The sequence below is a fragment of the Nicotiana tabacum genome, chromosome 24, assembly GCF_000715075.1.
Source record: "Nicotiana tabacum cultivar K326 chromosome 24, ASM71507v2, whole genome shotgun sequence".
Taxonomy (NCBI): Eukaryota; Viridiplantae; Streptophyta; class Magnoliopsida; order Solanales; family Solanaceae; genus Nicotiana; species Nicotiana tabacum.
In genome coordinates, this window is record NC_134103.1 from 101,947,961 (window position 1) to 101,974,072 (window position 26,112).

Consider the following 26,112-nt stretch of genomic DNA (forward strand, 5'->3'; position numbering starts at 1 on the left):
ATGTTTTATAGAGCGGTGGTCAGACCGACTATGTTGTATGGGGTTGAGTGTTGGCCAGTCAAGAACTCTCACGTCCAGAAGATGAAGGTAGCAAAGATGAAAATGTTGAGATGGATGTGCGGGCACACCAGATTAGATAAGATTCAGAATGAAGTTATTCGGGATAAGGTAGGTGTGGCCCCTATTGAGGACAAGATGCGGGAAGCATGACTTAGATGGTTTGGACATATGAAGAGGAGAAGCACACACGCTCCGGTAAGGATGTATGAGGGGTTGACATTGGAGGGCCTTAGGAGAGGTAGAGGTAGGCCAAAGAAGAATTGGGGTGAGGTGATTAGGCATGACATGACACAACTACAACTGACAGAGGATATGACCCGTGATAGGAAGGTGTGGAGGTCGAAGATTAGTATAGTAAGTTAGATAGTCTAGATTATTCATACCGGTAGTGTTAGTACGTACTCTCGCATTTGGTTGGTAGTAGACTTATTTCAATAGCTGTCATTTTTTTTTACAATTCGTTTATCTTACTATCTTATTGTGTATGTTGTTTTTACATAATTTTTGGATATTGTCTCATCTTGTTTCTTGTTATTATTGTGATACTTATTTTTTCGAGATGAGAGTCTATTGAAAACAATATATTTTTCCCCACAAAGGTAAATACACACTATGTGGATTATAGTGGGTATGTTGTTGTTTGCTCTTGTTATTGTGTTAGGCCAAATATTACAAACAGTACGGCGTCATTTATCACATGCAACTTGACCTAGAAAATCGCATAAAGTACCGACAGAGACGTTTCCACCCACTCTGAATTTTCAATTCCCTTGCGCGGGTGGGAGCTTGAACAGTACACGCTCATTGGAACTGTATATATATATATATTAATCACCTCAAGTGATGCCAAAAATTCTGACGAAGAGGACGACGACGAAGAATTAATCAGAGAAAGGGAATTAAATGGGAAATAACAGAGAGCCATTGTTGCATAAGCGAGAAGAAGAAGAAAATGAGTATTTTGAGGATTGTCCTGGTTGTAAAGTTGATCTGCTTAAACGCTCCGATAGGAGCGTCCCTGTTAAGGCCGTCTTCTACATCTCCATCGTCACTTTATGCGCTGGTCAGTTCTCTCTCTCTAGAATTTATGATTTTTTTCTTTTTAAATTTGAAGGGATTTAATTTGATGTTTGCCTGGTCATTTCTTGCTAAAAATTGATGACTTGAAAATTCTTATCATGAAAAGTGCTTATAGTAAGGAGACATTGGAGTACTAATCATGTAAATAGCTGCATTTGTTGAGAATTTGGGGGAAGTCAAATAAGAGGAAAATTCCTGTTTGGTTACTTACACTTAATTACGTGAAAAATAAATAAATTAGAATTTAACACAGAAATTCTTTCATTTGGTTACTATATTTTGCTAAATCAAATTCACGTGTTGCTCATTTCTATTCTGTGGACTCCCGGGTTGGTGGTGGGGAGAAATTGGCAGCTGGATTGAAGTGCCGATAAGCACGTAGCCATCACATTCACCTCGGTGTTCTGCTTCAGCGTGAGCCGCGTGACTATTGCAAGGGTTGAAACGTCAATTTTCCTTTTCTCTTAACTTATGAAAATGACCAACCATAGTCAAAGACAGAGTGTTTCAGCTTTCTCCTACCCTTTGAAAGCCATAGTGCGATACGGCCAAGTAACTTTTTAACCTGATTTGTCATTACACTAAATCTTTCCTTATATTCGTTTTTGCCCTATTTGTGCAGTATCACATGTTTTACTTCCGTTAACATTTGAATTTAAGACCTTATGACACTCTACCATATTATTGTTAAATAGAAAGCTATTCTTTACACTTTTGATGTAAAGCGTATGATAGAGGGAATCAAAGCTTTTAAAAAATATAATTAGGACATAAACAACTAGATTCACAGAACAATTAGGGAAGACATAAATTATTGGAGCTTCCGTGCTGTGATTAAAAAAGAATATTTAATTTTAAATTCATCCGTCATCGTTTTATTTATTTTTTATCTTTGAAGTAACGTGTACCCAATTACAGTCCATATTGCCTTTCTCAGGATTTTAAAAGATTTTGGTGTCACTAATTTCTCTCTTTAAAAAGTCTTTATCCCCATTTTGTCGTTACTTTTTAAGACTTAGCTGCTTTGGATTCGTCAGACGTTCCATATGGGCACATCGTTTTCTCCAATTTTTGGCCTTTGTTGCTCTTTTATCTTTCTTTATTATACTATTTAGTTAAAACAACTTCATCATTCTTTCATGTGATAGGGGTGGATTCTTAAACTCTATCTACCAAAGGCAGTGGTGTAAAGATAGTTACACGTACTGACTGACAAGTTCTTTCTATGCAATCTGGTCGCTTAAAAGATAATTAGAGTGACGTTAGTAGGTAATCTTGTAAAATAGTAACTAACCTGCTATGCTATGAGATGTTAATGTTAAGACTCATTATTGCATGCAAGGGGAGCTTACTTGATTCGCAGATTAATCCGACTCATAATTCACTTCTGACCCTGTGTTCGATAGCTTGACCGTAGTGATGTTAATTGTGGTTACATTCATAAGTAGTCTTCATTAATGCTACAAACACCAGATACGTTTGCTTCTGTCAAACTACATACTCTATTTAGTTCAGCAGAGCTTTCGTTGAAAAGATCTAAAAGAGTCCATGCATCATGGAAAACTCAAGCTGGGAACCACCAATGACAACAAGCTGCATCTACTTGTTATTTCTAGAGTCAAAGGAGAAATTCTTTCATAATGATTTCTCAAAATAATTTTAGTAGTTGTAAATTGAAACTTCTTTCAATAATACATGTGTATAAATGAACTGATCAATTTCCGAAATGAAAGAATGATCCTTCTGTAGGATTGCATTGAGGTGTTCATAACACGCATCGAAAGACAATAACAATCCTAGGCAGATCTTTTCATGTTTAAAATTTATTTTGCATGTCAAATATCGGATCTAAGACGTACCTGGTGAAGAGAGTCTCGTTTTAAATTTCTTCTTTAAAATAGAAAACTTCAACTTGTCCACAATATTAATTATATCCTCTGTGATAGCAAAGAATATAATAATATTTCATTTGGACTAATAACTAAATTTATTTGACTAATTAAATTCTTTAATTTAATTATCAAATAATAAAGTAATTAATCCTTTAGCAAAGATCAGGACACTCGTTAGTGTGCGACCCCATAGGTTCAATACTAAACCGGTAGTAAATTGATCACATCAATATACTAATTAAGGGTGGCGTCTAGCAATATTCCTTAACGACCGGATAGCATGAAGTATATAATTTACTCTCAAGAAACTGTAGAAGAATAATGTATTAATTCCTTCTGTTCTTATAGCTCTGGGTCACCCTAGGATATGGTTCAACTGTCAAATCCTAATAGGCGGCCGACTATGTGTTCGTGTAAAAAATAATCGACCATTGAATGACCTAAGAAACTCTTTTCTTCTTTCATTCAATCGCCCTGGCCAAGTTCTTAATTTGGTCGGTTATAATTTATGACAACATGGAGCTTAAACTCATTACCAAGAGTTGACAGATTCCATCTTGATCAATCACTAATTTTACAAGTATTTAATCGTACCCAATATCCTTTCAACTATCGCCCTAGGGCCATAGGTGTCTAGTATCAAAGCACAATAAATAACTTGTCAATTACTATGATGATATCAGGTCAAAGGAAATTCTTACATCACATTCTTCAAGAGAATATCCTAATGACAGTTTATAGTAATTCTAACCATTAGAAATTATCCAATGAATCGGTTCAATGATCATATCTCTATATGCATCATCTATTTATGTTATTTAGTTAATGAGATCAACTATTCTTTATCCCATAAAGACGATCACATAAATATTGATCTACCTGGATTACTAATGTCCAAATTAATAATCCTACGATCAAGAATAAAATTTAGATTAAATTGTAAGAGACTTTACTCTCATTATCATGATCTCCATCATGATGACAAGTCTCAAAATTTAATCAAGGACCTTATTAAATTAATCAAGCAATTAATAATAACTATGATAAACAAATATCAAATGCCATATATTTTTATATCAAACAACATTCACAAAATATGTTCAAATCATCAAATATGAGATTGGATCTAGGGTATATCTAATATATCCCTAACACCTTCACCCCCCCCCCATAAACTGAGTCAAGTATATTCTAGGACAAAACCAATTGATGAAATACTAGGATCAGAAATATGCAATACGGTGTGCCTGGCTATAACATAAGTTTGACATGAAAAGGTTAGGTGATTTCTTCCCATATATTTAAGTGTTGGTGGATAGAATTACTTGATACCTCTGTTAGTGGTGAAAGTAGCAGATATCAGATGAAATAATTGAGGTGCGCGCAAGCAATCTTCGAATACCACCATTATAAAGGTGGTAGAATGTTACATAAAGAAGTATATCATCTTGTTTAGTTGTTTATAAGATATACAAAGATGAAATATATTAACTCATGGAATAACATGCACATTTGTACATCCCTTAGTGCATAATCTCTTTAAATTTGTTGATCATCTTCGTCTTCAATTGGTACAACTTCTGAGTAAGATTATGTGTTTTAGAGCTTCTGAATGGATACATGCACCATTTTAAAACATGTTCTGCTTATACTAGTGACATTTTATTATCCTAGCATTAGCTTTGGTCTCGCATAAACATGTTGTCAGTTGAAAGAAATTGTGAAGCTTAATTTTTTCCCAGGTTTCTTCTAATCTTTAAGAGTTTTGCACTAACCTACTTTATTTCTAATATCTTTTGCAGCTTTGCCAATATCATCTCTGTTCCCTTTCCTCTATTTTATGGTAAATATCCACTATACTAAGTTTAATTGACTTGCTCTTGCATTTCTTGAGTTCTTTTTATATGATACTCCATATAATATTTGTTTTCATTCATGTACTAAAAGTAGTTTGTTCAAATCTAGGACATCATTTATAAATCATCAACCATAAAGTTTGTCTCTTTTTTGTGTCAAATAACCAAATTCATGAGCGTAACAGATTCAGAAGTTTGTGTTGTAGAGAGCCTCCAACTTCTTTGAGCACACTGCAATATTGTGTGTTCAATTTTTAAGACAGTGCCAAAAATTTAAACGCACGCTATGGATAAATCTTTACATATGGTATTTCATTTCAGTATCTACCGAGATTCAGTTTTCACTCATGCTCTTCAACTCTAAGAAAATTTATTAGCTTAAAGTCTTAAATAGGTTTTGAAGAAAGTAGTCACATATTGATGTTCATAGTGTGATTCTGCTGAATTCCTGATTATGAGCAGAGTTAGCTAGAGTCATAATTATAGCATAATATATAGCAGCCGCATGAGTTGCTTTGAAAGCACTTAGTGAAACGATTTATCTCCTAATTGAGACTCTCTTCCATCTTATCCATAAGATAGCTCTGCTCTTCTTGTTCATTTTGCTATTTTACCACCTGCTTAGCATCTAGATTATGGTCATGCCAATATCAACATTTTGATTCCTGCAGGTCAGAGATTTTCACATTGCGGATAGGGAGGAAGATATTAGTTACTACGCTGGATATGTAGGTTAGCTTCATTTCCTCGGTGCTTCTGACTACATGAGTTTTCAGAATTCATATCTTATATGTCTAGATTTCTTGAAGGTTCTTCATTCATGTTGGGAAGAGCTTTGACATCTATTCTTTGGGGAATGATTGCTGATCGTTATGGTCGAAAGCCAGTTGTCATTATCGGGACAATTACAGTGTTAGTAGTGCTGTTTAACTACTGTCACGGTGTATAAGATTTTTTTCAGAAAATATTAGCTTAATCCAATTTATATTTTGTTTCACTCAAAATTTCTTTAATAAATCAACTGCAGGGTTATCTTCAATGCACTCTTTGGCCTTAGTACAGACTTTTGGATGGCTATTTTTTTGAGGTTTCTCATGGGCAGCTTGTGTGGAATAATTGGCACTATGAGGGTAGGCCTTCATTTCTACTTGATAAAAAAATGTTTGTAGAAGTTATAAGCGCTATATTTTTTCTGGGATTGACATCTTGGTTTGCATGTTTAATACAAGTATTCTTTTAACTTACAGGATAATTTGATGAAAATACAGATATTCTTTTCTATCTTATTTAGTCCTGGAGAGGGCTTCACGTTCTTCTCAGTTGATAGTCCTCTTTGGTAAAATATAATGTTGTAATCTAGTTGATTTCCTAGTATCCATCTCTTCCTCTTTGTGCCAAAGAACTACTTAAGATGGTTTCTTATAAAAGTGAGGATGTTTTTGTAGAGTTCATTACTATGCATTATCACAATATAATATATGTACTATAGGTCTAACCACAGACTATTGGTTTAGTTACCTATCTTTTCATGAAGTTAGTAATTTATTGATGAACCCCCAGCAGAGAATATGTATATAAAGAGTCGAGAATCTTATATGAAAACATGATTCTCTACAAAGAGCAGTGAGTGTTTTCTTGTAATTTGTTTTTTCTCTTGTTCTCTGCTGTTCGTATAATTGAAGATTCGTGCATGTATATCTGGAGTTTTTCAGTTTGTTAGTAGTTTAATTTTATAGTATTCTTCACTCGAAAATTTTCCAGGCATATGCTTCTGAAATTTGCCGAAAAGAATACCATGCTTTGGGAATATCTGCTGTGAGTTGCTTCTCTCCCTCTCTTGTATCCAATTTTTCTCGAGGACAGTTTTCACTGCGTAATCTCGGAAAGCCTAGACAATAACAATGATTATCCATCTATTTTAGGTAAGCACATCATGGGGCATTGGTTTGGTTATTGGTCCTGCTATTGGAGGTTATCTTGCACAGGTACACATGTTTTTTCGTGGTATAATTCTTTGTCTAAGTTTTACTCTAGTGATGACTGAAGAACCATATTCCTTAGAGAAGTATCTATTACTTTTTTTTGAATTTTTTCACAATGATAAGGTTTTGGTCCGTACAAACAATATCATTTACATCTCTCATCAGAAACTACTTTTAAACTTGTCTTCCGTGAAACCGGATTTCAGTCTATGGTTTTCCAGAGAAAAATTGCTAAGCTAATATATTCCTCTGTGGCTTTAACTATAGTTGGTTAAGTGCCACGAATCAGCTGAATTATGTCTGTAGATCAGGAAAATAATAAGCTGGCTTCATTCTATCTCATGTCTAGAACTGGAAACTGAGGTTCATAGAAGCTTTAAGTTTCTGCTTTTCCGTCCTTTTAGAATAATCTTTATTATTGTTACAAATATAATTTGCGACTTACACTTTGTGTTCTAGCCTGCAGAAAAGTACCCTGGCGTATTCTCGAAGGACTCCTTATTCGGGAGGTAACCAATGCCTTGCCTGTTCTGTACCTTTGTTACTCTCAACTGACCATATATCTAAAATTTTGTGTTTCGTGCAATCTGTTTTCTCCAATTTCTTTCCTCTCTTGGTGAATTAAAAATTGATCTGTGGTTTCTACCATTGCAGATTCCCATATTTGTTACCTTGTCTTATGATATCACTATTTGCATTAGTTGCAACAGTAGTCTCCTTTTGGCTTCCGGTATGACTTCCGTTCTGAATACTTTATCATCTGATTTTTAAGTGCCATATTTCTGTTTCATATTCTTTTTTAAAATTACTTTGTGACAGTAAGTATATGCTGATGCTTGAGATAATCTATTTCAATCAACAGAATAAACTAAAGTTTCTAACATTTGACATATCTACTTGACCTAATACATTGGAGGGAAATAATATAATTGGATATTTTCTGCGATTGACAGCTTGTAACACATTGCAGGAGACACTACACAAGCATAACAAAACTAACAAAGATCAAAGTGATCTCCATGATGTTGCAGAAGGAACTACAAATGGTTTAAATTTGTCTGAGAGCATGAAGCATTCTGAACGCAGAATCCCGAATTCCCAGAAAAGCCTTCTTAAGAATTGGCCCTTAGTGTCAGCTATTTTTGTCTATTGTGTTTTCCAGCTTCATGATATTGCCTATTTAGAGGTATTTTTACCTTTCCTTCTGAAGATTTATGTTAATTAGAACTTGATATGTCATCCTTATTATCACATTCCAAATCATTTTCTAATGTGAAGCAAGTTGTTCTCATGTACAAAGTGTCTTGATCTACGACTACATTTAATTAAAATGTAAAAGGTTGTAAGTATTATTTACTTGTGCTTAAAGTTCTCACCTATGAAAACTGTTAAAAACATGTGACATGGATCTTTTATTTGCGTTGACGTATCTGTGTCAAATGAGTGACATGAGTACAAGTACTTTGTGGAAATTCTTAGAAACATACCAAAAATTGGAAAAAATTGCACATAACTACGTTTTGATATGTACATGTAAATGAGTCCACTGTTCAGATATGCACCTGTAAATGCGTCATTGCGTCCACATAACATAGTTAAAATCTTTGGAGTTACATTTGACTAATTTCTCTCAACATCTGGAATTAGCGGACAGACGCATAAGATTAGTTACGAATTCAAAATTGTGCATCTAATCATCTTCAATATTTCTTTTTCATTCTCTTGTTTTTCTGAAATTGAAGTCATATGGATACTGTAATAGTTTGGTTAATCTAGCATTCTAGGGAGCTTAATAATTGATGGTCGATAGACTTAATCAAAGAATTGATTTTATATGCTTCATGACGGTCAGCTACAATTTTATGAGTTCATCAGAAGATAAAGTGTTTGTCATTGAAGCAGTCTAAGGTCATTCAATGCCTCATGTTCTACAATTAATGAAGTATAACTTTATAAAGATTGTCAATCTGAACTCAGTTCTCAGGCCCTTGGTCTTGATATGGTATCCCGCTCTCCGAAAGAGGGGAATTACACTTGTTAGTTGGCGCTACATGTGCAAAAGCTCGGGGGAAGAAGTTGATCACCTTATGTTGCATTGCCCTGTGTCCTCTGCTTTGTGGAGGGCAATCCTGAATCTTTTTGGTGTTCAATGGGTGATGTCAAACACTGTAAAGGAAATGTTACATAGCTGGGGCGGTTTTCGTAGAAGAAGAAAGCAGAAGGCGTGGAAGTTCGCCCCGTTAGCTCTCATGTGGGTAGTATGGGGGGAGAGAAATAGGAGAGCTTTTGAGGAGATTGAGTCTCCTTTTTCACATCTTAAGAATAGTCTTTTATCTTTGATCGCTTTTTGGTGCACTCTTTTAGCCCCTACTTGTATAGAAGATTGGGTGCTTTTTTGTAGAGAATCATGTTCTGATGTAAATTCTCTACGTCTTTGGCATACTTCGTGTATACGGGAGTTCTCTCCCCTTTGATTAATACAATTTACCTTATCAAAAAAAATGGTATCCCGCTCATCAAATTTGATTTTTTTTTGTATAAATATGTGTGTGCATAATTTATAATCATTCTATTTCGGCAGATTTTTTCATTGTGGGCTGTCAGTCCAAGGAATCTTGGGGGTTTAAGCTTTACAACTGCTGATGTTGGACAAGTTCTTGCCATCACAGGTACATAGACAGCTTGAATCCCTGCAGAAAAAAAATTATGCGCCATATGTTGTTAGTCAGGTAATTTGGATGATTAAGCATTTTATCCTTCAAGAAATCTCGAAGATGTCAACTAAACCATTATATTAGCCTTAAGGTGCTAGAATCAATTACTAAATCCCATGCTTATTTTCTAAAAATTCTTTTAAATCTAATATCATGGTTTCCATCGCAAGAATTCACTTCTTGGATATTGGATAGTGTGGGCTGCATTTAATAAAGAGCATTAATCTCTTTCATGATCTACCAGGTGTTGGTTTGTTACTCTTCCAGCTATTTGCTTACCCATTGGTCGAAAGGATTGTTGGGCCTGTCATGATTTCTCGTGTTGGCGCAGTATGCCCCTAATAGAACTGTGATATCCCTTTTGTTTCCTCTTCTGTTTACTTCATTTATTTGTCTTGGTTTTTAATTGAACTTATTCATCTTTCAGGTATTAAGCATACCGTTGCTGGCAAGCTACCCATATATAGCTATGTTATCCGGTTTCTGCCTATCCATAGCTCTTAACTGCGCATCTATGTTAAAAAATGTGCTCTCGGTAAGCCTTTTCCTTAAATCATTGTGTTCTTCAGTTTCTTATATTATTATTGATTGAAAATTTCATACGCAATAGGCACAATGTTAATTTTATTATTTTCTTTTAGGATTTTACATGTTTTTGTTCGACAGTTAGTCTTCATCAAGCACTATGAATATTCATCATTGTCAATAATGCAGGATATATAGGAAAGAGAGAGAAGCTATTGCTTTATTTTGGCCTTGTTTAGACTCTTAGTTGAATTTGTGATAGAGAATTTTAAAATTGAGAATCAAAAGTGTTATGGTAATGCTGTAATAAGTCTTGAACAGAGATGATTAAATGTTATTTTTCAAGCCAAAATCCTGCTTCATATAGGTTAATGGATAACTGTCTGTCTCTTCAGTGTTTGATAAATTTTTATTTTTTTTTTGGCTATTTCTCTTGATGACTAAGGTTCTCTGTACAAAGTTCTTCCCATTTGGTCAACAATATCCTTTAAAAAAAAGTGCCATCAATGAAGATTTAGTTCTATATACCAACCAAGCAGCTCTGTTTAAGAAGCCAATCCTCAAGTGAACCTTACTAGGGGAAACTCTGAAACCAAGTGTATTGCCATCAGTTGTTTATAGCCGAGACGCTTAAGATCTGTCAAATGTAATTAGCTAATCAATGGAACCTTGTTGGAATGTGATAGGTCTACACTGACTCCTAATGTACATGAATGAAGATGGGTTTATTTAACTAACTACTATACACCAACTCCCAACGTCCATTACGAAATGTGAGGGTTATTTAGTTTAACTGATATGTCATTCTCTCTGTTACAGTGATCTAACTTTTTGACTGGCTTTGACTAGACATCTGAACAGCAAAAAAGTTGGATTAATCTGATTATGTCGTCATTTTACTTTTTGCATGAGTGAACCTCATGATCTTTACAAAATATTTTATTTTCTTGGAAACAAAAGTTTAGTTGTATTGACCTAGATATATTTGTTTTGTCTTAGCTCCTTTCTGAGAGAAGTGAGAGGCTTGGCATAATTTCAGTTTGTATTTATTTCAACTACCTTTGGATGACTTTTGCAAATCACGGGGTTAATAGATTTTTGCATGGACTTGTTTGGTCTAAGTGGTTACTTTCATTGCTTGACCAGGTATCGATCACCACTGGATTGCTAATTATGCAGAATAGAGCTGTGGTGGGTTCACTTTTCCCATATCTACCTTATTTCTCATTGTGTAAAGTTTGTTGAGTGTGCAAAATGTTTTTTATCTCAGGCCCAGGAGCAAAGAGGAGCTGCAAATGGCATTTCTATGTCTTCAATGTCTTTTTTCAAGACAATCGGCCCAGCAACTGGGGGTTCATTGTAAGTTTCCAACTTCTTTCTACTATCTCTTCTCTTTACCTTCATCGATATTTGGTCCTTCAGTCATACGTTTGCAGTTTTGGCTCTAATTTCAGTTTGCTAAATAAGCCAATTCAAAGTAGAAAGTTGCAATGTGTGCCTGAGTAGATTTCGTTTCCTTGTGTCATATCTAATATGCTCTGATGTTCTATGTTATGATGTTGTCAGCAGTTGTGAATGCTTACGTGCTATACTTAAATGCACTTCTGCTTCTGGTTGTTTGCTCGACTTGGACCTTGATGAAATTGTTTTTGTTTTGCACTTATGATCTGCTGTCCACTAATCTTGATGTCTATTCAAGATCATTCTCTCATGATCACATCATGATCTACAATATATGCAGATTGTCCTGGGCACAACGGCGTCAAGATGCTGATATTTTGCCAGGTAAGAAGACAAGTTAAATTGGATTAAAGCTTGTCATGTGAAGCTGTAATTCAAGAGTTTGCAATTCATGTGCCAAAAGAAATTCATGATATAAATCAATCCGAACAAGCATCACACCCATTTGACATGGATACGTCAAGACAAATGAAACATCTGTGTAACATATAAATAGATGGAATATGGCTTTTAATGATCAACAAATGAACACAGGACTTTCAAGATAAGGCAGTGATTACATGAGATGAGTTGCCATTGGTGAAGATTCTGATAGATGGTAGTGGTTCCAGTTACTTATAGATGTCTATTTGAGTAAATTTGGGGCGCGACTTGATATATGTCCTAAAATGATAAGGTTATTTACTGTAGTAGGTCAATGCTAAAGAGAAAATTAGCATCATATTGTTTTTATTTCTTAGAATTTCTAAATATTTGGCTTCAAATGCTACATACATCATAAACTCCTAGATTCAATATGCTTGGTTCTCGATTATATAAGTTCATATCTAACAAATCAATAGCCCCGAAAAGTGTGGAAGAATTTATATGATATACCTTGATATCAAAGTCATTAGTCTCCTAATCTATGTTTTAAACTAACTAAATGTAGGAAATGTGATGTTATAATGCAGGTGATCAGCTGGTTTTCTTTGTCCTCAATGTGATTGAGTTGCTGGGCTTACTTCTGACCTTCAGACCATTTCTGCAAGAGCCTGAAGACAACATTCCTAAGTCCAAAAAAGACTCTGCAGATCAATCAGAAAATGGCATACAAGAGACGCTCTCACTAACAGAGTTGCCTTGAGTTACCAATATAAGCTATATTGCAAGTCAAATATACGAAAAAAATCTTCTTTTGCTTAAATAAAATTTTGCAGTATAAGTTAACAGTTAACGAATTCTCTTAAGATCATTGATTTCGTTGATTATAAACCTTCGTTTCCATTGCTGTTACAACTTACAAATTTACATCCATAAAGAAGAGGGAAAGGTGAAATTTTTTATAAGTGCATCATATAATATTTGAGCCTCATGGCTTTCAAACTAGAATTAAAACTACATTCACCAATAAGAGAAATCTTCCTTGCTTGTAGAGTGACGAAGGGATGCCAATTTCTATTACTATATTGTTTTGAATGTTTCTTCACCAAAAGACGTCTGAAATCAATCTACTGCTAAATACAGTTAACCATACACTTAACCAAGATAAATCAACTGAAATTGAAAGGTTAACGGTAAATCCAACTGTATATTTGGATCACTATACATTAATAAATTGAAATTTTAAAAAAATGCAAATTAGTTAAAATCTCTCCCTTTATATTTAAACAACTGCACCTCGATGTTCCCTACTCAAATCTTAAAAGAAAATCATTTCAATTGAGAAACAAGTAAAGATTTAGTTCAACAATACAAACAAAGACAAAGCATGTATTTGCCTCTCCCTTTACATTGACACGAACAAAGACAAAACATATTTGCGGACTCCCTTTCATTGAAAAAATTGTATCTAGGTGTTCAGTATTCATATCTTAAAAGAAGCAGAAGTCATCATCTTCCAACTGAAATGTCAGATTCTCCAATGCTCTTGAGGATTTTTCTTGCTTCTCCATCATCATTATCATCCTCAGTTACAGTTAGGCATTTTCTTTTCATCACAGAAGGTGTTGCCTCAGTATAGGACCTAATCAGAAACAGAGAACACGTGCATTAAAATATAAAGAAATCAAGTTAGGGAGTTTACCACTGTAACCTCTAAGCAACACCAACCTTTCCCAAGATCAATACCAGGTGTTTTCAACTTAGCACTCACATACATGATGAATAAACGAGAAGGTTTAATCTTGAAAACCAGTTAGAACAAAAACAAAATACTATACCATCACAATATCAACCAAAAGTGAAACAACCACCAGCTTCAAAAGGTTCGGTCAGCTCTAATTGAGTGTCATTTCAGAACATAACCTAGAAGGAACACCACAACATTCTCTCTGATTTTTCTTAGTAAAGTAAAACTTATGTTAGTAATACCAAACTTCTAATAAAACTAGAAGCATAACACCACAAGAATTTCTATACAGTTCTTGCTAGAAATAGTAGAACAAATGTTTTAATAGCTATGAACATAGAAAATTGAAACGATCCCAAACAGATGGATGATGTTCTCAAACATTAGCTATAAGGTTCATTGCGCAGCTTCCGCATCAACGCTGGACTGAGGAGGTCCCCCATCACCTGCCAAAAAGAAATAATCAAGATAACACGGAAAGGTAAAGAACAGTTGGCTCATAAACAACTTAAATGCATCATTTTTCTCATTATCACTTGCCTATATAGAAAATTCTAGCAATTCCAACCTCACAAGGTGAAAGCCTTGAACAGGAAAATATACGCATTATTTTGGCACAAGATACAAGTTGCAATGAAGATGTAGTAAGATAATTTATTTGCAGCTCGGATTGTGGAAACTTGCTGAAGCCACATAAGCACAAGTGCATCTACAATCCACATGCACCTTGACCTAAATTAAAAAAATCTCAAATTCATAGAGCAAAAGCTCGCCAAGTATTAAAACTAAAAACTGCGTAATAGATCAAACAGGTCAGAATGCCTTCGGACCTTCACTATACTGACCCAAAATAAACCACCTAGCAAAAATCAAACAGAGAGTACGGTCGATGGTTACTATCTCATGATTTCGAACCAAACACATCAGGGACATGTGCATCCAAACTAGGATGTTTGTACTTGTGTCGGTAAGTCTTCAAAGACGTCTTCTGCTAGCCCTCCTAATACTTTTGGGTCCAGTTATAATCAACAAGGGTTTCAAACCCTCTGTCAAGCAGGAGACAATAGCCAAAGGCATCAGCAAACTCTTACTAGTAAAATTAGCAATTGTACGGAAGCAAAGATGAAATATCTTTGTCTCTCCGGTAAGAACATTTGGATATTTGGAACTCCACAACATATCCTAGCCAAGCCAACAAGTTGATAGCTACTTCACAAGTGGATTACTGAAAAGCAGTAAATCCTAGCTCCTTTCAAGGCGATGCATTTGTCAACCTCTGAACGATGTCCCATTACAAGTCAGTGACACTAATAGATGGGAGGAGAGAGCTGGCAGTGGAAACTTGAGAGAAGAAAATTTTAGTTAGTAACACTAAAGGATGGGAAGAGTAGATTCTGAAATTTGCCCATCATGATTTTGTTGGGGATAATTGAGCTTAATGACCTCAGATCATCCTTATATTATGAGGGAGAAGTGGGAGGGATGATGACTTAAGTTGAGAGCTCTACCATAAACAGGCTGAAATTACTTGAACCATATTCCAGTTACAAAGAAACAGTAGAAGGGTCGGCACTTGACGCTAGAATGTTATATGGTTTATGTTTAAAGGAAAAGGTAAAAGCCATATGATATTCTTCTCTCTGCCCATGTGTCAGAGATATGCAAACTAAACAACAAATACAAATCAATCGCTCAGATATACGTGTAGGTTAGCATGTAAAAGGAAGTCCCAAAACCAAACATCAGATATGGAGGAAGGCACTTACCCCAAGACATTTATCTTTCATGAATCCTAGGATTGTACCACCACCCTCCAAGAGACAAGCCTATCGCGACCAAAACCCAGCTAGAATCTCCGGCGTACAACCACCCACGCGCCCTCACGCGCGGCCCAGTTCCGACGACTTCTCAGCCACGCGCCGGCGCGTGAGGCATATCCCGGCTAGATCTCACTTTTTCTCCTTCAGACAGCCTCATCACGAGGCTGTTCCGAGTCTTCCCGTCCAAAAACATCCAAATTCCGACGACTTTTACTATTTTACGGCGACGGGTGAGGCTTTCTACGACCAGACCTCAATACTTCTTCTTCATACAGCCTCTTCGCGAGGCTATTCCGAGCCTTCCCACCCTAGTTCCTCCTAAATCAGAAGATATTTTCTATTTTCCGGCGAAAATCTTCGGATTCAGGCAGCATTCTATGTATTTTCCGGCATCATGCGGCACCGGAGCTACGGATAGTATTTTGGGACAGCCGAATTTAGATATGATGGACTCTAGAGAGAGAAACTCCTACTTCTCTCTAGAATCTAGAAAGCTGGAAAACATGTCTTTCATCAAAGATGCCTCTTGGCCAGCCCTAGAACTTGGGAAAAATGCCATCGAAAGCTCGACGTAGGGCAGAAGCCGCACTTCTCGTTGTCTCAGGAGCACACCCTCAGGCGCAAGGGTTTCTTAGAATCTTGTCTGATTGAGTCTTTCTCCAAATGGGTTGGTTCTCCAGAGGCTGTTAGGAACTGGGCAGCAGAGGTATAGAACGTCAAGGACGGACTGAAAATATCACAACTGGGGGACACGCAATATCTCTTTCGATTTGTCGACGAGTCTCAAGCTTCAAAAATTCTTGTCGGAGGAAACAGGTGGTTTGATGGGAACTTCTTAAAGCTAGACAGATGGGTGGAGCACGATGGGTGTCTCGACCCTCGTTTCCCCGACGAAACTTTGGTGGTCAACATGGTGGGTCTCCCGGTGCATCTTTGGTGTCTTGACCTATTTAAGAAAATTGGGAAAATCTGTGGGGGTTTTATTGATGTCACTTGCAGCCTACACGATCTCTCGCGAGTGAGGATTGTGGTGAGGAAAGGGGTCAGAATCCTTGTCTCCATTGTGGTGGAAGATGGCTACTTGAGTTACAGGGTTTGGTTGAGCCTTGAATTTCGCCCTATATTTATTCCTGTGCTAGTGGCGGAAGAAAAGGGAAGGTCAAATAGAAGGGAGGGGAGGGGAAATCAGTCTCTGAATAGAGGGGAGGGCTCACCGAATCAGTGGACTAAGCCGGAATCAGACGTTAGATCAAGAACAGACGGGGGGTTTGAATTTGGGAGAAAAAGACAATTTTATCGGGAGGAAAAGACGTGAATGCCCCTGGGTTAGTGATGCGGGCTGGAAAGGCAGAATGGGCCAGTACTCTTTTAACTATAATAGGGTCGGGCAAGTTTTCAGCAAGTATAGGCCTGGGCCTCCACACATGGGTCCAGCAACTTTTTCCAATTCTATTAGAATTGACCCCAAGGGGCCCAGATTATAGCAAGTTGCGTCTGATAAGACTCCTAAGCATATGGGAGCAGTCGCTCCTCCTCCTTCTTCTTCTTCTTCTGTCAATGGTGCTTCACACAGTGGTATTTCTTCACCAAGCTCTAGTGACCTGCGCCCCTCTTCGGCCGCTGATCTAGGGGCAGCACCGGCTAAAGATGGTGGTGTTATTCCACGACCTCTCGCCTCTGATGAACCCAGCTCCATCGCCCCCTCATCTCCCCCTGTGCTTAGTTGTGCTGAGGTTACACTACAGGCTCCTTCTTCTTCTGGGGAGATTGTTGCGCCTGCCCCAATTGATGTTAGTGCCGGACCAGTAATATGCCGCCAAGGGTTCCATGCTCTCTTCCTTCCCGCTACCCTGCTGGCGTTTCTGTAGCAGCGGGGTGCTAATTTCAGAGATTGATACCCCTCAAGGAAATGGTAAGATCCTTTCGGCACCTAAAGTTCCTATTGTTAGCAATGCTATGGTCTTGTATTCCTCCGGTAGGGGCAAGAAAAGGGTACATACAGAAGACGCATGTCCAATTTCGTCACGGATTGGAGAAGGGGACATGTCCTTCTGGATGGAGGATAAACTATTAAACTTTGGAAAGTTCTTAGGTGTTTCTTTTGAAGGGAAGGAAGATAGGGTGCTAGAACTGTTGAGGGAGATTGAGCAACAGTCTTTTTATGAAGGTGCAGGGAGGGAATTGGGTAAAGATGTTAAGCAAAATAATTTAGGGGATGTAGTGGTGTACCAGAGAAGGGGTCGGGTGTGTGACAGGGAGAAAGGGACCGTAATGTATTACTTTTGTTTGCTGGGATCCCACGGCTTTATGGCATGTTCCTTTTTTCATAAGTCTTTTTAAGGGCTTTACGACATGTTATCTTCTTAGTTTGATTTTTCGATTCCTTGTTCTCGTGTACATCTCCTCGTTGGAGCACTGTCCTACTCAGCATGTTGCTAACAAGTCAGGCAAAGATATTTTTTAAGTGGTGCGATGCAAAGGCTCCTACCAATGGATTTATTAAGATATTCACTACATTCCTGCATATGCTCAATTTGCTCCTTGCTTTCCAGTTTCCAGGGGGGGGGGAAGGGAGCTATTGTTTCTTATGGAAGTTACGATTCTTTCATGGAATGTGAGAGGGATGAATGACCCAAACAAAAGGGCCATCATCAAAGTGGGAGTTAGGGAGTGGGGTGCCAACCTAGTTTGTTTTCAAGAAACCAAAATGGAAGCTTTGTCGGATGCAATCGTGAGAAGTGTCTGGAGAGGTAGTTGGGTGAAATATGACTGGGTCTCAGCAGCGGGAAGTGCCGGGGGCATTCTTCTTATGTGAGATGATAGAAATTTGGAGGTAAAGGAGATTAAGAATGGAGTTTTTTTCTTTAGCAGCTCTCGTCAAAGATAGAGTGAGTGAGGTGGAGTGGGGATTTGGGGGAGTGTACGGACCGGTAGGGGAAGGGTCCAATGTGTCTTTCAGGGAGGAACTGGCCAATATTATGGGGGAATGAGACATTCCATGGGTTCTAGGGGGAGACTTTAACACTATTAGATTCCCTGAGGAGAGATTATGGTGTAGTCTGATTTCGAGGGCCATGGAGTAGTTTTCTGACTTCATCAATGATCATTTTCTCATTGATCTTCCTCTGTCAAGGGAAAGGTTTACTTGGGCCAGGGCGGAGGATTCCAACTCAAGGTCTAGACTTGATAGATTTCTGATATCGCCCTCCTGGGATGAGCTGGTGCCGAATGTGCTGCAGATTCCTCTACCTAGGCTGACTTCGGATCATTTGCCTATCTTTCTAGATGGATGCAGGGGGAGGGGGTGCGTGCTCCCTTCCAATTCGAGAACATGTGGTTGAAAGTGCCAGGATTTGGTGACAAAGTGAAAGAATGGTGGACAAGCTACGGGGTATCAGTGTCACCTTCATTCCGTCTTTCGAAGAAACTCAAATTGCTCAAGGGAGATATTATTAGGTGGAATAAGGAGGTTTTTGGGAGGGTAGAGATTAAAATGAGGGAGCTTAGGTATGAATTGGGGGAATTAGAGAGAGAGGAAGGGGCGAGGGAGCTAGATGAATCTGAGAAAGCAAGATTGGGGGAGGTTAAGAGGGAAATAATCGAGTTAGCAATAGCTCAGGAGACTAGTTGGCGGCAAAAATCGAGGGCGATTCGAATAGCAAGTTTTTCCACAGGGTTGCGGTCGCAAATCGAAGGAGAAACTTCATAGAGTCCTTAATTGTGGACGGGGTGATCCCTGGGGTGAGGGAGAGGAGGAGGTAAAAGGGGCGATAGTGGGGTTTTATGAGAACTTATACAAAGAGCAAGTTAGTTGGAGGCCTACTTTGGGGGAATAGAGTTCAACCACATAGGGGAGGGAGACAGTGAGTGGCTAGAAAGGGTTTTCGAGGAGGAGGAGGTGCACGAGGATGTGTCGAGTTGTGCTGGTGATAAGGCCCCCGGGCCTAATGGTTTATCCTTGGCCTTCTTCCAGCTCTGTTGGGACACCATTAAGGGGGAGTTGATGGAAGCCATTGAATACTTCCACGTGAATGGTGTTCTCGAGAGAAGTATCAATGCTTCTTTTATTACTATTGTGCCTAAGAAAGAAGGCGAATCTTGTATCAGAGACTACAGGCCTATCAGTCTCGTGGGGAGCATTTACAAGATTATTTCTAAAGTGCTCTCCAACAAACTCAAGAAGGTTCTTGACGTTTCTTTTTCGTCCTCCCAGAATGCATTTGTGGAAGGTAGGCAGATCCTGGATGCTGCTTTGGTGGAAAATGAACTTGTAGACTCCTGAAGGAAAAATAAAGAACCCGGCTTACTGTGCAAGTTGGATCTTGAGAAGGCTTTCGACCATGTCAATTGGGAGTTCCTCGATTTCATTATGATGCGGATGGGGTTTGGGGAAAGATGGAGGGGATGGATCAAGTTCTGCATTTCCTCAATCAGATTCTTTATCCTGGTTAATGGTAGCCCGTGTGGTTTCTTTGGCAGCTCCAGGGGTCTCAGGCAAGGTGACCCTCTATCCCCCATGCTATTAATTCTAGTGATGGATGCTTTGAGTAAAATGATGGATCGTGCGGCGGGTAGAGGTTTCTTGAGAGGATTCTCAGCTCCGATCGGGGTGCTCAGTGCCCGAAGAGTCTCCCATTTGCTTTTTGCGGATGACACCCTGGTTTTCTGTGATGCCGATATAGACCAGTTGACCTGCCTGAAGCAGGTCTTGCAGTGGTTTCAGATAGTATCAGGACTCAAAATCAACCTCGGCAAGTGTGAGATTTTCTCGGTGGGTGAGGTAGCTAACATTGATGTTTTGTCTCATGTTCTCAGATGTAAGGTGGGCTCTCTTCCCACTACTTACCTGGGTCTCCCATTGGGCGCTTCGCATAAGGATACTACGGTTTGGAATCCAGTGATTGAAAGGGTTGAAAAAAGATTAGCAGGCTGGAAGAAACGGTACTTGTCAAAAGGCGGTAAGGAAGTGCTCATCAAAAGCACTTTGTCGAGTATCCCTACCTATTACTTGTCTCTGTTGCAAGCTCCTGTGAGCATCACAGAAAAACTTGAGCGGCTTCAAAAGAATTTTCTTTGGGATGCGGTGGATGGAACTAGAAAGTTTCATCTAGTGAATTGGCAGACAGTCATTTCCCCAAAGAAGTGGGGTGAACTTGGAGTAAAAGATCTTTGGGTATTCAACAGAGCTTTGATAGGGAAGTGGCTGTGGAGATTCGGGGTAGAAGAGTATGCTCTATGGAGGGAGGTCATAGTAGAAAAGTACGATTCCACGGGAGGGGGTTGGAGGACCAAGGCAATCACAGCACCGTTCGGGTGTGGCATGTGGAGGAGCATCATGAAGAACTGGGAAGCTTTCTATGACAACATCACTTACAGGGTGGGAGATGGAAGGAGAATCAGCTTTTGGAATCACAGGTGGTGTGGAGAGGATACTGTGAGGGTCTCTTTCCCCCACTTCTTTAGAGTTTCAAACCAGAAAGAATGGATGGTCCAACAGATTCGCAAGGAGCATGAAGGGGGTAGTATGAGACCTCTCTTTTAGAAGGAACATGCAAGATTGGGAGATTGCGGAACTCCAAAATTTGTTGGCACTGCTATACGGGCAAGACAAGCCCCATCCATCTTGCGATTCTTGGAGATGGGGGTTGCGTGGCGATGGTTTGTTCACCGTAAAGTCCTTTTACCAGAGTATGTTGGTGAGAGAGAGGAAGCTACTTTTCCATACTCCTCGATATGGATTCCTAAGGCGCCCACGAAGGTGTGCTTTTTTGCATGGCTAGCGGCGAGGAGAGTGATCTTGACAGCTGAAAATCTGCGAAAGAGAGGAATTACGCTTGTTAGTTGGTGCTACATGTGTAAAAGCTCAGGGGAAGAAGTTGATCATCTTCTGTTGCATTGCATAGTGTCCTCGAGTTTGTGGAGGGCAATCTTGAATCTTTTTGGTGTTCAATGGGTGATGCCAAACACTGTAAAGGAAATGCTATATAGCTGGGCCGGTTTCCGTAGAAGAAGCAAGCAAAAGGCGTGGAAGTTCGCCCCGTTAGCTCTCATGTGGACAGTTTGGGGAGAGAGAAATAAGAGAGTTTTTGAGGGATTGAGTCTCCTTTTTCACATCTTAAGAATAGTCTTTTATCTTTGATCGCTTTTTGGTGCACCCATATAGTCCCTACTTGTGTAGAAGATTGGGCGTCTTATGTAGAGAATCATGTTCTGATGTAAATTCTCTACTTTTTGGTATACTTCTTGTATACGGGAGTTTTTTCACCCTTTTGATCAATACAATTTACCTTATAAAAAAAACAAATCAATCGCTCAATGAATTAACTGCTCTTAGCTGTGTAATACAATAAGAAGTCCTATTCGTCAGGAAATGACTTGTTTGAAAATATGAAACTTAAAGAAAGTACTTCAATGTAAGATTAGCAAAAAAAAACAGAAACCATAAGTTTGTATACAACCTGATAGAAAATGCAGAGTCCACAAAGTTAACCTTTCTTAAGCCTGCAAAATTCCACACTTGGGGTTCCACCAATTTCGTCCCACACCAATGCTTGAAAGATCTTTATTGTATCATCAGTATCCCTGGCTTGAAAGGTGAAATAAAATCACATCCCAGCAGCAAATGATGCGTTTACCGTCACAATTTCCACGAACTCATACTTTTTAGCCTACCAAAGAAGACAGCCGGAAAAAAATCAATTACAATCAATATTAGCGTTCATGCAATAATCACATTAAACCAGAAAAAGAATAAGGCAAGCACTTACACTCTGTGAATTGAAATCTCCAATTGCCAAGCCGCACAGATCAGTGTATTTCTGTTTTTTGTTTGGATCGGTCAGGTAACTCTTTAGTGGCACAATTGAGGAGTTAAATGAAGCACCCGGGTAGACAGTGATATCAAAACCCTATTGCACAAACCCAACAACGAACTATTAAAAGTGATGCCAATGAATAATAACAAAGTAAAGCATGCAATAATAATAGCATCATAAGCAGCTAGCCTCGCTTTCATCCAATTCCTTGTAATACTGATCCCAGACCTTGGGGTCCACCTTGGTACCGTCAATAAGCTCAAAATCAGAATCATCCGAGTCGTAGGCGTAGTGGCTTTTGCCGGAATCATTTGAATCGTCAACTTCTTCTTCATCTTCCTCTGCCAATTCTCGTTTCCTCCCATCGCAAGGCATCTCTTGCTCTTCCATCGCAATAAGCTCCCTGAATTGATTTTAGCCCTTTCTCCCTACTTTATGAATGTGTGTTTGTATGATTTTTAATGCTCATGTCGCGTCAAATATATAGCACACTAGTTAATTTGAATATATTATAAAATAAAAATTGTAACATAAAAACAAGTATAGAAGAAAGTATAGAGATAAACTGATATATTATTCAAATTTTAAACTTATGTATATAATGAACTGAAAACTCATCTATTTATAAAAGAAAGGAAGCTATTTGTAAACTGTTGTGTAAGATGCTACTGCAAGTTGCTGTGTAAGCTATGTAAGCTGCTTGTAAGCTGTTGTATAAGCTGCTTGTAAGCTGCCACTATACCAGATATAAATAATCTTCTATCAGGAGTTATGTTTATCCATAATGGAGTACCAAAATGATAAATTTTTTCAGAAAACTTATTTCCAATAGAGTACTAAATAGATAAATATATTTACGACGGAGTCTCATATGGATAAACTTCTTCAGGAATCTTATTTACAACGGAGTAAATGAACATCCATAATATAATATATTTATAACACTCCCCCTTGGATGTTCATTAAAAGATAATGTGCCTCATTAAAACCTTACTAGGAAAAATTCCATGAGAAAAAAATCCTAGTGAAGGAAAAAGAGTACACATATTTAGTAATACGCATTGCTAGCTGCCTCATTAAAAACCTTATAAGGAAAATCATGTGGGAAAAAAACTTAGTAAATAAAAAAATAAATATATATATATATATATATATATATATATATATATATATATATATATCGCGTATTTTCTCTCCCCTCATGAAAACCTTGTTTCAAATATTTGAGTCTTCGCATTCCAATCGTGTATACCATCTTCTTAAAAGTTGAAGTTGGCAAAGATTTAGTGAATAAATCTGTCGGATTGTCACTTGAACGGATTTTTTACACATCAATGTAACTATTTTTCTGAAGATCGTGTGTGTAGAATAATTTTGGTGAAATGTGCTTCGTTCTATCTTCTTTTATAAATCCTCCCTTCAATTGGGTTATGCATGCAACGTTGTCTTCATATAAAATTGTGGATCTTTTATCACATTCCAAACCACATTTTTCTTGAATAAAATGAATCACTGATTTCAACCATACGCATTCCCTACTTGCTTCATGAATAACTATTATCTCAGCATGATTTGAAGAAGTAGCAATAATAGATTGCTTTGTGGAGCGCCATGCTATGACACTACCTCCACATGTAAATACGTATCCGGTTTGAGATCGAGCTTTATGGGGATCAGATAAATAACCTGCATCTGCATAACCAATAAGATCTGCACTACCTTTGTTAGCATAAAACAAAACCATATCAAGAGTTCCCTTTAAATATCACAAAATATGCTTAATCCCATTCCAATGTCTCTTTGTAGGAGAAGAGCTATATCTTGCTAGTAAATTAACAGAAAATGCTATGTCAGGTCTTGTAGCATTAGCAAGATACACAAGTGCACCAATTACACTGAGATATGGTGTTTCAGGACCAAGGAGCTCCTCTTCCTCTTCTGGAGGTCGGAACGGGTCCTTATTCACTTCAAGTGATTGAACAACCATTGGTGTACTCAATGGGTGCGCTTCGTCCATGTAAAAGCATTTTAAGACCCTTTCTGTAAAGGCATATTGATAGATAAAGATCTCGTCCGCTAAATGTTCAATTTGCAGACCAAGACAAAGTTTTGTATTTCTAAGATCTTTCATCTCAAATTCTTTCTTAAGATATTCAATTGCCTTTTGGAGCTCTTCTGGAGTTCCAACAAGATTTATGCCATCAACATAAACAACAAGTATACAAATTCGGATGCCATTTTCTTTATAAAAATACATGGACAAATAACATTATTTATGTAACCTTCTTTCAGCAAATATTCACTGAGGCGATTATACCACATGCGCCCAGATTGCTTTAAACCGTACAAAAATCTTTGTAATCTGATTGAGTACATTTTTCGAGATTTTGAATATGCTTCAGGCCTTTTAAATCATTCAGGGATTTTCATGTAAATCTCATTATCAAGTGACCCATACAGATAAGCTGTAACCACATCCATCATATGTATTTCAAGCCTTTCACGTAAGGCTAAATTGATGAGATATCGAAATGTTATGGCATCCATAACGGGTGAATATGTTTTTTCATAATCGACTTCATGTCGTTGTGAGAATCCTTGTGCGACAAGGCGAGCCTTGTACCTTTCAACTTCATTTTTGTCATTCTTTTTTCGCACAAAAACCCATTTATGACCAACTGATTTTATACCAGCAGGTGTTTGGACTACTGGTCCAAAGACCTCTCTTTTAGCAAGTGCGTTCAATTCTGATTGAATTGCCCCTTGCCATTTTGACCCATCAAATCTTTGTCGATATTCTTCAATAGATCGAGGTTCAAAATCCTCACTATCTTGCATAATGTTAAGTGCAACATTATAAGCAAAAATATTATCCACCACTATTTCAGATTGATTTAAATTAATCCCATCACCAGTAGAACTTATTAAAAGTTCCTTGCTCACTTGAGTCTTGGGTTCATTGATTTCTTCAGGAATCTCAGAACTAATCAGTTCTTGGGTCTCTCCAGGAGATCCCTTCATAGTATCGTTATCATTTGTCGATTTTCTTTTTCGAGGATTTCGATCCTTAGAACCCAAAGGCCTACCACGCTTCAGGCGTGCCTTAGGTTCATTAGCTCTCATGCTAGTAGATGGTCCTGCTGGGACATCAATTCGGATAGGCACATTCTCTGCAGAGATATGTGATTTAGTTATCCTATTCAAATCAGTAAATGCGTCTGGCATTTGATTTGCTATATTTTATAAATGGATGATCTTTTGGACCTCCTGATTACATATAGGGGTACATGGATCAAAATGATAAAACGATGAAACTTTCCACACAATTTCTCTTTTGTTTTCCTTTATCTCTCCCTTAATTGTGGAAAATTTGTTTCATCAAACCGATAATTTGCAAATCGAGCAGTAAATAAATCTCCCGTCAATGGCTCAAGATAGCAAATAATAGAGGGTGATTCAAACCTGACATATATTCTTAACCTTCCCTGTGGGCCCATCTTACTGCATTGTGGTGATGCTACTGGCACATATACAGCACATCCAAAAATTCGTAGATGGGTAATATCTGGTTCATGACTAAAAACTAATTGTGACGGAGAATATTTATTATAATGTGTCGGTCTGAGACGGATAAGTGATGTTGCATGCAAGATAGCATGGCCCCAAACAGTAGTGGGCAATTTTATTTTCATAAGTAGTGGTCTTGCTATCAATCGCAGGCGTTTAATAAATGACTCTGCAAGGCCATTTTGAGTATGAACATAATCTATATGATATTCAACTTTTATCCCAACTGA

At 37.9% G+C, this 26,112-nt stretch overlaps 2 protein-coding genes across 13 annotated transcripts; one reads left to right on the forward strand and one right to left on the reverse strand.

The window, feature by feature from the left end:
• The first annotated feature begins 801 nt into the window (after positions 1 to 801).
• Positions 802 to 12,795, forward strand: LOC107769493 (protein ZINC INDUCED FACILITATOR-LIKE 1-like). 4 transcript variants are annotated; one of them, XM_075248011.1, is made up of 17 exons: positions 803 to 1,123; positions 4,835 to 4,875; positions 5,560 to 5,616; positions 5,698 to 5,800; positions 5,916 to 6,018; positions 6,650 to 6,703; positions 6,811 to 6,873; positions 7,330 to 7,379; positions 7,525 to 7,600; positions 7,841 to 8,056; positions 9,452 to 9,539; positions 9,829 to 9,914; positions 10,012 to 10,119; positions 11,256 to 11,300; positions 11,380 to 11,468; positions 11,851 to 11,894; positions 12,524 to 12,795. In XM_075248011.1, the coding sequence occupies exons 4-17, from the start codon at positions 5,709 to 5,711 to the stop codon at positions 12,694 to 12,696; spliced, it is 1,287 nt and encodes a 428-aa protein (XP_075104112.1). In that variant the 5' UTR covers positions 803 to 1,123; positions 4,835 to 4,875; positions 5,560 to 5,616; positions 5,698 to 5,708; the 3' UTR covers positions 12,697 to 12,795. The 4 variants fall into 4 exon arrangements, with proteins under 4 accessions (XP_075104111.1, XP_075104112.1, XP_016444202.1 ...); XM_016588716.2 differs by having other exon boundaries at positions 805 to 1,123; positions 5,560 to 5,620; XM_016588717.2 differs by lacking the exon at positions 803 to 1,123 and adding an exon at positions 1,141 to 1,692 and having other exon boundaries at positions 5,560 to 5,620.
• Positions 12,796 to 13,251: 456 nt separating this feature from the next.
• Positions 13,252 to 22,776, reverse strand: LOC107769492 (uncharacterized). 9 transcript variants are annotated; one of them, XR_012706477.1, is made up of 5 exons: positions 22,505 to 22,776; positions 22,268 to 22,408; positions 21,959 to 22,168; positions 14,063 to 14,126; positions 13,252 to 13,575 (listed from the first exon to the last, which is right to left on the reverse strand). XR_012706477.1 is itself a non-coding variant. In XM_075247072.1 (3 exons), the coding sequence occupies exons 1-3, from the start codon at positions 22,703 to 22,705 to the stop codon at positions 22,106 to 22,108; spliced, it is 366 nt and encodes a 121-aa protein (XP_075103173.1). In that variant the 5' UTR covers positions 22,706 to 22,776; the 3' UTR covers positions 13,252 to 22,105. The 9 variants fall into 9 exon arrangements, 1 of the variants encoding a protein (XP_075103173.1); XR_012706478.1 differs by having other exon boundaries at positions 14,221 to 22,168; XR_001644410.1 differs by having other exon boundaries at positions 13,252 to 14,126; positions 22,544 to 22,776.
• Between the last annotated feature and the right edge of the window lie 3,336 nt (positions 22,777 to 26,112).

Excerpts from the sequence above, each read along its gene's own strand:
- LOC107769493 (XM_016588716.2), top strand. The coding sequence starts at position 964 with ATGGGAAATAACAGAGAGCCATTGTTGCATAAGCGAGAAGAAGAAGAA. Across the intron at positions 6,019-6,649 it reads GAATAATTGGCACTATGAGG|GCATATGCTTCTGAAATTTG; the intron begins GTAGGCCTTCAT and ends AAAATTTTCCAG. Across the intron at positions 9,540-9,828 it reads ACAAGTTCTTGCCATCACAG|GTGTTGGTTTGTTACTCTTC; the intron begins GTACATAGACAG and ends ATGATCTACCAG.
- LOC107769492 (XM_075247072.1), bottom strand. The coding sequence starts at position 22,705 with ATGGAAGAGCAAGAGATGCCTTGCGATGGGAGGAAACGAGAATTGGCA. Across the intron at positions 22,409-22,543 it reads GTACCAAGGTGGACCCCAAG|GGTTTTGATATCACTGTCTA; the intron begins GTCTGGGATCAG and ends TTTGTGCAATAG. Across the intron at positions 22,169-22,267 it reads GAGATTTCAATTCACAGAGT|GCTAAAAAGTATGAGTTCGT; the intron begins GTAAGTGCTTGC and ends CTTCTTTGGTAG.